Source organism: Echiichthys vipera (assembly GCF_963691815.1).
Source record: "Echiichthys vipera genome assembly, chromosome: 10".
Classification (NCBI taxonomy): domain Eukaryota; kingdom Metazoa; phylum Chordata; class Actinopteri; order Perciformes; family Trachinidae; genus Echiichthys; species Echiichthys vipera.
The window spans coordinates 31262930-31274166 of record NC_139835.1 but is presented as its reverse complement, the minus strand read 5'-3'; the positions used below and the strand labels follow the sequence as shown (position 1 = coordinate 31274166).

The 11237-nt window shown below is 47.9% G+C and overlaps 1 protein-coding gene across 1 annotated transcript; it reads left to right on the top strand.

Annotated features, from left to right (window-relative positions):
* Positions 1-238: 238 nt before the first annotated feature.
* slc35a5 (solute carrier family 35 member A5) lies at positions 239-10260 on the top strand. Its single transcript, XM_083921878.1, has 10 exons — positions 239-309; positions 2215-2376; positions 2471-2569; positions 3336-3469; positions 4685-4752; positions 5538-5726; positions 6678-6878; positions 6965-7092; positions 8154-8422; positions 9605-10260. Exons 2-10 carry the CDS (start codon positions 2250-2252, stop codon positions 9671-9673), a joined length of 1284 nt encoding a protein of 427 aa, XP_083778004.1. The 5' UTR covers positions 239-309; positions 2215-2249; the 3' UTR covers positions 9674-10260.
* The last annotated feature ends 977 nt before the right edge of the window (positions 10261-11237 follow it).

Genomic DNA, 11237 nt, shown 5'->3' with positions numbered 1-11237 from the left:
TACAAATTAAATAAATAAACATAAAACATAATAAATGGATGTCAGGCTTTACAATCACATCTACTTTAAAAAGAATATATCAGCTTTATAAACACTGTTTTATTAATTATAATTGGGATATAGCTTCTGAAATTCAGATTCCGGGGCTCACACGGACGTGCCGTGCCGTGCGTGGACGATGACGTCAACGCGTCACCACCAGTGCCAGTGCCAGTGCGCCTGCGCCGATCAACCCGGAAGAGCAATGCAGCTGCAGCTGTTATGTGTCGGGAGAAAGAAGAAGAAGAACAACAATAACAACAATAACAAGTAAGTCCCGCAGACATTTGTTGCGTTTTTCACTTCGTTTTCACTTCGTCCTCATCAAATACACGTCACAATGACGTCACTAAGACGCGTCAGCACCTGTGTTCACAGAAACACGGAGGTGAAGCTGCAGATGTGTCGCTTTGGTTCACATCCAGCAGAAAATACAGCAGAAAAACTCACGTTTGTGACTGAACACGGACTCTGGTTCAGTCAGACCTGCTTTATTATTGTTTATTATTCTTCCTTTAGTTTGTAAATGTCAGGAAATGCTTTAAAGTGTCTGATATTTCTGCTGTGGAGAGTTTGTTTTGGAGCAACAGTCCAAAGAAAAGCAGCATTATTTCAGATATTATAGATGTATTAGTCCCACAAAAGGAACATTTTCTGTTCAGCAAAGTGGAAGCAAACAGCGAAGAAGCATCAGTTAGAAACAGTCAATTATATAAATATGAACAATATAAACACAGGGAAATATAACAGGAACAATATAAACACAGGGAAATATAACAGGAACAATATAAACACAGGGAAATACAACAGGAACAATATAAACACAGGGAAATATAACAGGAACAATATAAACACAGGGAAATACAACAGGAACAATATAAACACAGGGAAATATAACAGGAACAATATAAACACAGGGAAATATAACAGGAACAATATAAACACAGGGAAATACAACAGGAACAATATAAACACAGGGAAATACAACAGGAACAATATAAACACAGGGAAATACAACAGGAACAATATAAACACAGGGAAATACAACAGGAACAATATAAACACAGGGAAATACAACAGGAACAATATAAACACAGGGAAATACAACAGGAACAATATAAACACAGGGAAATATAACAGGAACAATATAAACACAGGGAAATACAACAGGAACAATATAAACACAGGGAAATATAACAGGAACAATATAAACACAGGGAAATACAACAGGAACAATATAGACACTATAATATTTAGGTGCAGGGAAGAAGAGGGTCTGACAAACACCAGGGTCCTCACATTTAACCAGACTGTCATTTATTTATTTTAACACAATTAATAACACATTGTGTTGTTTGGTGGTTATTGTTTGTTTTGATGAGCGTATTAAATAAAAACAGGATACACAGGAAGTAAGATGACCTATAGTACAGGTATACACTATTAATATATACACCATTATAATATCTATACTTTTATAGATGTGAATGAGCACAAACTCAGTCATACACACTTTAATATAATCTCCTGTCCCATGAAACAGATTTATATGTTTCTTTAAATTATCCTTTTATCCTCTAACACGAAGTTTAACCGGATGCAACACGGATCAACATATTTACATTCCTGATTGTTTCTTTTGTGACAGATACTGAAACTGAAACTCAGGGTGTGTGTGTGTGTGTGTGTGTGTGTGTGTGTGTGTTTGTCTCTGTGTGTCTGTGTGTGTGTCTCTCTCTCTCTCTCTCTCTCTGTGTGTGTGTGTTTGTCTGTGTGTGTGTGTGTGTGTGTGTGTGTGTGTGTGTGTGTGTGTGTGTGTGTGTGTGTGTGTGTGTGTGTGTGTGTGTGTGTGTGTGTGTGTGTGTGTGTGTGTGTGTGTCTCTCTCTCTGTGTCTGTCTGTTTGTGTGTGTGTATGTGTGTCTGTCTCTGTGTGTGTGTGTGTGTCTGTGTGTGTGTGTGTGTGTGTGTGTGTATGTGTGTGTTTGTCTCTCTCTCTCTCTCTCTGTCGGTCTCTGTGTGTGCGTGTCTCTGTCTCTGTGTGTCTGTCTGTATGTGTGTGTGTATGTGTGTGTGTGTGTGTGTGTGTGTCTCTCTGTCTGTGTGTGTGTGTCTCTCTCTCTGTGTCTGTGTGTGTGTGTGTGTGTGTGTGTGTCTCTTTGTTTGTGTTGCATCAGGTTTGACTGCATCCCGTTCCAGTCCTGCAGGAGCCATGGCGTGCCCCCCCTCCTGCTCCAGGATGTGCTCCCGCTCGTCGGCCTACACTCTGGTCCTGGGCCTGGCCTTCGTCACCCTGGGGACGAGTCACGTCCTGCTGCTCAAATTCTCCGCCAACGCCGGTGACTGACAGACACAGAGCGACCGTGACGAGAGGAGGCTGCACTCACCCAAGTGTTTGTTGACTGTGTTTCTTTGTTTGTGCTCAATTTGCAGAGAACGAGTACGACTTCCTCCCTGCGTCCGTCAATCTCTTCGCTGAGTTGCTCAAACTGCTCTTCTGTCTGGCCATGTCGGTCCGGGTCATCGTCCGAGGTAAACGCCAAAGCCGCAGCTGTCTCAGAGGAATTTCAGTCAAAAGCAACTGGACTTGGTTATTTGTCTAAGAAGACGTTTCACCTCTCATCCAAGAGGCTTCATCAGTTCATGTACGCATCTGACCAGGACCAGGACCAGGCTGGGACTGGACCAGGACCAGGACCAGGACCAGGCTAGGACTGGTTCAACTATCTGGTGTGGAGATCCAGGTTTTTAACCTCTCACAAGGTTAAATACCTGGACTCCAACGACTGTTTTGAGGCCTTGTGAGAGGTTAAATACCTGGATCTCCACACCAGTTAGTTGGTCAGGTCCCAGCCTGGTCCTGGTCCTGGTCCTGGTCCTGGTCCAGTCCCAGCCTGGTCCTGGTCCTGGTCCTGGTTCTGGTCCTGGTCCTGGTCCAGTCCCAGCCTGGTCAGATGCGTACATGAACTGATGAAGCCTTTTGGATCAGAGGTGAAACGTCTCCCTGACAAATGACCAAGTCCAGTTGCTTTTGACTGAAGTTGCTTTGAGGAGAACGACGACCTGAACACATGAGAACATGCACACGTTAGACAATCTGCTTCCTGTTTACACCGACACACACATGCGTGAATGGTCACTTGATGTGTGTTTTCAGGTGTGTTAACATGGACGCAGATTATTTCTGGTGTGGAGCTAAAACACCTGTGTGGACGGACTTTTATTTTGAAATGCTGTTTTTGGCTGGAGACGCAGTGGCGTGGACGTGCTGTGTGTCACTGGTTCTTTTTGTCTCCAGAGGGACGATCCTGCAGAGACCTGGGCTTCTCCCCCAGCTCCTCCTTCCTCAACTCCCTGAAGTGGGCCGTCCCTGCGTTCCTCTACTTCCTCGACAACCTCATCGTGTTCTACGTGATGACTTACCTGCAGCCTGTGAGTTCACACTTAAACATCAGATACATGACACTAACTGAAGGGAACATCGTGTGTTAGCTTTACATTCAGCCTCTATTAAACTGTAATACCGGCGCAAAATCATCCCAGGGTCTTTTACGGCACGTACACGCATCGAATAAGCCTTTGAGGTGAGAAGTTCAGCATCCGTGAGGAACTCGGAGTAGAGCCGCTGCTCCTTTGCGTTGAAAGGAGCCAGTTGAGGTGGTTCAGGATCATCTGGTAAGGATGAACCCTGGGCGCCTCCCTAGGGAGGTGTTCCAGGCACGTCCAGCTGGGAGGAGGCCTCGGGGAAGACCCAGGACCAGGTGGAGAGGTTAGATCTCCACACTGGCCTGGGAACGCCTCAGGATCCCCCAGTTAGAGCTGGTTAATGTGGCCCGGGAAAGGGAAGTTTGGGGTACCCTGCTAAAGCTGCTGCCCCCGAGACCTGATCCAGGATCAGAGGCTGAAGATGAGATGAGAGTTTTTTTCCTGTAACAACTATTAAGGTAGAAATCCAGGAGAGTTGCTAACAGGCGTACGTGGCTAACAGTGATTAGCTCGGGGCAGCGCGGTGAAGGCATTCAAAGGTCTTTTTTAACCACTAATGCTGCTGAAAATAACAGCAAACCTCTGCAGCAGCATGAGAAGAGTCCCTACACACACAACAAAGCACCAATGGGCTCCTTCCACTGTAATGGACTTTACTATGAGAGGAGCTGGTACAGGGGCCAGTAGGTAAGTCTTTAAAACACTCTTTAATAAACTCTGGCTTCACTAACTACGTTAACAGTTGTTACACGGAAGAAAACCTGTCTCCGTGGCTTATTTGAAAAAGACCCTGGGATGATTTTACGCTGTAATCACACTTTCCCATGCAAACAGACTGGTAGCTCTTTAAACAACCCTGTCTTCTAACTTCCTGTAATGAACGTTATCCAAATGTAGATTTCACATTTCTGATATCGTCCAAGTTTTTACACAGTGTGTGTGTGTGTGTGTGTGTGTGTGTGTGTGTGTGTGTGTGTGTGTGTGTGTGTGTGTGTGTGTGTGTGTGTGTGTGTGTGTGTGTGTGTGTGTGTGTGTGTGTGTGTGTGTGTGTGTGTGTGTGTGTGTGTGTGTGTGTGTGTGTGTGTGTGTGTGTGTGTGTGTGTGTGTTGGTATCAGTCCTCTGCTTTATCTCTGAACCCGCTGTTCTCCCTCTCTCCTCAGGCCATGGCTGTGCTGTTCTCCAACTTTGTCATCCTGACCACAGCTGTCCTCTTCAGAGTGGTTCTCAAGTAAGAGTGTGTGTGTGTGTCTGTCTGTGTGTGTGTGTGTGTGTGTGTGTGTGTGTGTGTGTGTGTGTGTGTGTGTATGTGTGTGTGTGTGTGTGTCACAAAGAAATCTTTATCATAAGAAAACTGTTCCAGCGTCTTTCAGCGCTTCATTACACTATTATAATATTTATACTTTTATAGATGTGAATGAGCACAAACTCAGTCATACACACTTTAATATAATCTTCTGTCCCATGACATATATTTGTTTTAAATTGATCCTTTAAAAGCCTTTTTAACCTTTTAACACAACGTTTAACCGGCGCATAATTGATGCAACACAGAAAAACATTTAAATTTCTGATCAGTTCTTTTGCAACACAGATATTGAAACTGAAACTCAGGGTGTCGGAGAAACTGGCTCCTGTCTGATACCATCACTATGTGTGTGTGTGTGTGTCTCTCTGTGTGTGTCTGTGTGTGTTTCTGTGTGTGTGTGTGTGTGTGTGTGTTTCTGTGTGTGTGTGTGCGTGCGTGCGTGTGTGTGTGTGTGTTTCTGTCCTCCTGTCTCTCTGTGTGTGTGTGTGTGTGTTTCTCTCTCTCTGTGTGTGTGTGTGTGTGTGTGTGTGTGTGTGTGTGTGTGTGTGTGTGTGTGTGTGTGCGTGTGCGTGAGTACCACTGTAGACATCATTACTGACCACTGCTGTATGCTCAAAGTCTCTGTTTTTTTATCGTTAAACCATTTTATCAAACATTGTTGTGACCAAATCTCATAAAAACAACTTGTTTCCCTCCTTCACCGTCAGGAGGCGCCTGTCCTGGGTCCAGTGGGCGGCGTTGTGTGTCCTCTTCATGTCCATTGTTTCCTTGACGACAGGATCAGGGGGCAGCCAAAACCCCAGACCTGTGCCGGGTCTCCACTTGAACCCCCTCTCCACCCCCTCCAACTCCTGCGTCCTCTACACGCAGCTGCTGGAGCAGATGAGGAACAGCAGGTAAGAGTCTCCAGAGTCTGGAGAGAATGCAGCTTTAAGTGGAGTCTCCTCCTGCTGGACATTAGAGAGAATGCAGCTTTAAGTGGAGTCTCCCCCTGCTGGACATTAGAGAGAATGCAGCTTTAAGTGGACATTAGAGAGAATGCAGCTTTAAGTGGAGTCTCCTCCTGCTGGACATTAGAGAGAATGCAGCTTTAAGTGGAGTCTCCTCCTGCTGGACATTAGAGAGAATGCAGCTTTAAGTGGAGTCTCCTCCTGCTGGACATTAGAGAGAATGCAGCTTTAAGTGAAGTCTCCTCCTGCCGGACATTAGAGAGAATGCAGCTTTAAGTGGAGTCTCCTCCTGCTGGACATTAGAGAGAATGCAGCTTTAAGTGGAGTCTCCTCCTGCTGGACATTAGAGAGAATGCAGCTTTAAGTGGAGTCTCCCCCTGCTGGACATTAGAGAGAATGCAGCTTTAAGTGGACATTAGAGAGAATGCAGCTTTAAGTGGAGTCTCCTCCTGCTGGACATTAGAGAGAATGCAGCTTTAAGTGGAGTCTCCTCCTGCTGGACATTAGAGAGAATGCAGCTTTAAGTGGAGTCTCCTCCTGCTGGACATTAGAGAGAATGCAGCTTTAAGTGAAGTCTCCTCCTGCCGGACATTAGAGAGAATGCAGCTTTAAGTGGAGTCTCCTCCTGCTGGACATTAGAGAGAATGCAGCTTTAAGTGGAGTCTCCTCCTGCTGGACATTAGAGAGAATGCAGCTTTAAGTGGAGTCTCCTCCTGCTGGACATTAGAGAGAATGCAGCTTTAAGTGGAGTCTCCTCCTGCTGGACATTAGAGAGAATGCAGCTTTAAGTGGAGTCTCCTCCTGCTGGACATTAGAGAGAATGCAGCTTTAAGTGGAATCTCCTTCTGTCTCACTTGTGTCTTGTTCCTCTTCTTCACATGTTCCCTCCCTCCGCAGTGCCAGTGAGTCGTGGGTGTCGTCCCTGCCCGGTCAGGCCTGGAGGGACCGGGTGGTGGAGAGGCTTCGCTCTCTGGGTGTGGGTCACATCCTCCTCCTCCTCAAGTGCTTCATCTCTGCCATGGCCAACATCTACAACGAGAAGATCCTGAAAGAAGGCGACCAGCTCACGGAGAGCATCTTCATCCAGAACACCAAACTGTGAGAGGCGACTGAGTGAGGAACGCGGATCAGGAACACGGCTGAGTTCACTTCTAATCTGAGTCCTGTGCTTCACGCTCCTGCAGGTATGCCTTTGGCGTGGTGTTTAACGGCCTGACGCTGGGGCTCGGCAGCGAGGCTCGAGGTCTCACCGTGCACTGCGGCCTCCTCCACGGACATAACGTCTACTCCCTGTGTCTAGTGCTGGTCACGGGTGAGTGAACAGCACATTACCTAGATGACATCGCAGTTTTAAGTTGTAAATGACGCAATCACGGCGCGACCCTCGGTCAATATGAGTGAAAAGAGTTAGTTTTGTTTTGTAAACCTAAGTTATCTTTGAACACGACTTGAGTCCTCACATGATGCACGCCAAGTGAAGGAGGTCAAGTCCCCCGGGATCTTGTTTACGAGTGAGGGGACGATGGAGCAGCGGGGGCGGTGCTGCAGTCGCTCTACCGCACCGTTGTGACCAAAAGAGAGCTGAGGAAGACAAAGCTCTGGATCTACCGCTCAGTCCTGGTTCCTTCCCTCACCTGTGGTCCTGAAAGCTGGGTCAGGACCCAAAGAACCAGGTCCAGGTCAGGACCCAAAGAACCAGGTCCAGGTCAGGACCCAAAGAACCAGGTCCAGGTCAGGACCCAAAGAACCAGGTCCAGGTCCAAGCGTGTGAAATGTGTTTCCTCAGGAGGGGGGCTGGAGTCTCCCTTAGAGAGAGGGGGAGAAGTTCAGCATCCGTGAGGAACTCGGAGTAGAGCCGCTGCTCCTTTGCGTTGAAAGGAGCCAGTTGAGGTGGTTCAGGATCATCTGGTAAGGATGAACCCTGGGCGCCTCCCTAGGGAGGTGTTCCAGGCACGTCCAGCTGGGAGGAGGCCTCGGGGAAGACCCAGGACCAGGTGGAGAGATTAGATCTCCACACTGGCCTGGGAACGCCTCAGGACCCCCCAGTTAGACCTGGTTAATGTGGCCCGGGAAAGGGAAGTTTGGGGTCCCCTGCTGGAGCTGCTGCCCCTGAGACCTGACCCCGGATCAGAGGCTGAAGATGAGATGAGAATAAACATAAAAGTTCAGGTGTTTGCGTGGACGAGGCCTCAGTAAAGTAAAACCGAAACGATGGATTAGTCGACCAATCGAGTGTTTTCTGATCTGATGTCCCTTTTGTTACATTGAGGCAACGTGTTAGTGAACGTTAGAGGCTCATGTGGTCAGAACAGGGACGATCGCCGCTGCAGCTGTTGTAGTTTTAAGTCCCTCTCGTCTCTGTGTCGTCCTCAGCTTCCCTCGGTTTATCTGTGGCCTTCATCTTGAAGTTCAGAGACAACATGTTCCACGTGCTGACGGGTCAGATCACCACCGTCCTGGTCACCGCCCTTTCCCTCTTCCTCTTCGACTTCCACCCTTCGCTGGACTTCTTCCTCCAGGCGCCCGTGGTCCTGCTGTCCATCTTCATCTACAACGCCAGCCGGCCCAAGGACCTGGAGTACAGCCTGCAGCAGGAAAAGCTGCGGGTCATCAACGGAGAGGTGTTCGAGAGGTCCAGAGGGGTAAGGACTCACTCACCGAACCCCTCCTCACACACACACACACACGCACGCACGCACGCACGCACGCACGCACGCACGCACGCACGCACGCACGCACGCACGCACACACACCCCAGGCTCTATGATGTGATTACTTCATACCTGATTCCTTTCTTTGAAAACAGCATTCAGACTCCCATTATCTCATCAGGTCAGTGTAGCCCTGAGGAAGCTTTCAGTCCTGACGTCCCGGAGTTAGCAGGACTTTGAGGAAGGTTCTGTTATTTTGTTTGGTGACAATGTGAAGATGTTAGTGTCGGAGGGCGCACTCACACTGTCCTTCTGCACCGGGCCGAAACAGGTTTTGCGGGTAAAGTCTGGTTCCTTTGACCAGTGTGAGTGCAACCGCACCGCGTCTAGCTGCAGCCAGCTTGCCGTCCACGGCCCGTTTGGGAGAGGTGGGCTTTTGTAAAGCACGTTTGCACGTGTACGAGCACGAGCGTGCGCACGTGTACGAGCACGAGTCCTACGGCGGTTCTGAGGTAAGAAAGGTTCACGTTGGTGTGATGCGGAGGTGGAGTGTTTACTGCAGATTTGGTCGATGAAAAGATTCAAAAACAGTCGACAAGACGCACAAAAACTCCGAGGTCTACGGAAAGATCTGGAAACAAAGCCACGCATCGGCATGACGTCATCAATGCGTGTGACGTGTTACGGCGTGATGACGTATAGGCAGCAAGAAGCATTCTCCGAGGCCCAGGTAGTGTGAGTACAAACGGGCCTGGAGGGGGGGACAAGGACCCTAAAGCACGGGGCACGGGACGCACGCACAGTGTGAGTGCGCCCTGAGATGCCTTTGGTCCGATCTCACAGACTTTAAGGACGTTGCTGCCTGGTCCAGGAGAGGAGTACTTCAGCGGTTTAAAAACACGTCATTACCCAAATGAGGCTTTAAAAACCATGAGATCATTCAAAACAGTCTGGTCTTAAAGGTCGAAGCACATGCTATGGCGCCCCCTGTCTTGGCTCATCAGCGTCAAGCATACCTGTATTTCCATGTGTTGCAATAAATGGTTAAACGTACGACGAGAGTGAACACATTTCAGAGAAAGCGAAGGATGACATCGGTGAATGAGGCTCTTTGTGTCTGCAGGTTTGTTCCCACTTTCTGATTCGCTCTTTCTGGTTGTTTTTCTGTCACAGGACGGCGAGGAGCTGGGGCTCCTGACGAAGCCCAACACAGACAGTGAATCTGAGGAGGAGTCTCTGTAGTGCGTGTCTACCACACGCACGTGCTGCTCACATTAAGCCGCAGTAGAGACGTGAACTGAACGCAGACTCCGTCAAAGCATTTACGTGACTGTCGGCGGGTAAACGGGGACGGACTCAGTTCGTCGTGTGTATATTTGAAACGTGCCTGTCATCACTATATTTGTCATTTTGGGATTTCTTAAGGGTTCAGCTTCTTTCTTGATGATTCCTGATGTTCGTGCAGCTGTTTGAGGAGCGTCACGACCAGCGGACACAGTCCTATGATTGTATATTCGGCTTTGTACTGTTGTGAATGAACTGAAGCACCACAGTCCAGTACAAAGTCACAAACTACAGCTTCACAACGACACGGAGCGGGATTGTACACGCACAGCAGGACTGGTGTTTCCATGACGCTGTACAGGAGCTCATTCTGTGCGTATCTTCAACACAAACCAGAACCAGAACCACGAGCATTTACAGAATCCCTCAGTACGTCTGAATTTCTGAAAGCACAACAAAGTGGCTCTTGGTTTTAACTTACTTGGCCTTTTAGTGATTCCATGTTCTGTGCCATGGTGGAGACTTGATGTACTGTGAAATATGTTTCTTTTAAGGTTCTTCTTGTGGCCTGACGTTTGAACACATATGAATGCTGGTTGTTCAGGAATAAACTGCAAGTGAAAGTGCTTTAAATCTGAACCCGTTCCATCTTTAAGAGGCTGTATCACGTGAAACCAGATAGTGGAAGGTCTGAGGAATCTGTTGGTACCAAATATAAGACGTTAGCTCGTCAATAACGAGGTTCAATACAGCTCCAAAGTTAGGATCCATGTTGGAGAGGGAAAAACTGTCCTGTGCGGTTCCAAAGGGGTCGGTTGACCTCCAGATGTGTGGATGTAAACAGGTTCTCTGGGTCCAGATGTGTGGATGTAAACGGGTTCTCTGGGTCCAGATGAATGTAAACAGGTTCTCTGGGTCCAGATGGATGTAAACAGGTTCTCTGGGTCCAGATGAATGTAAACAGGTTCTCTGGGTCCAGATGTGTGGATGTAAACAGGTTCTCTGGGTCCAGATGTGTGGATGTAAACAGGTTCTCTGGGTCCAGATGAAGGTAAACAGGTTCTCTGGGTCCAGATGAATGTAAACAGGTTCTCTGGGTCCAGATGAATGTAAACAGGTTCTGTGGGTCCAGATGAATGTAAACAGGTTCTCTGGGTCCAGATGTGTGAATTTAAACAGGTTCTCTGGGTCCAGATGAATGTAAACGGGTTCTCTGGGTCCAGATGAATGTAAACGGGTTCTCTGGGTCCAGATGAATGTAAACAGGTTCTCTGGGTCCAGATGAATGTAAACGGGCTCTCTGGGTCCAGATGAATGTAAACAGGTTCTCTGGGTCCAGATGAATGTAAACAGGTTCTCTGGGTCCAGATGAATGTAAACGGGCTCTCTGGGTCCAGATGAATGTAAACAGGTTCTCTGGGTCCAGATGAATGTAAACAGGTTCTCTGGGTCCAGATGTGTGAATGTAAACGGGTTCTCTGGGTCCAAATGAATATAAACAGGTTCTCTGGGTCCAGATGAA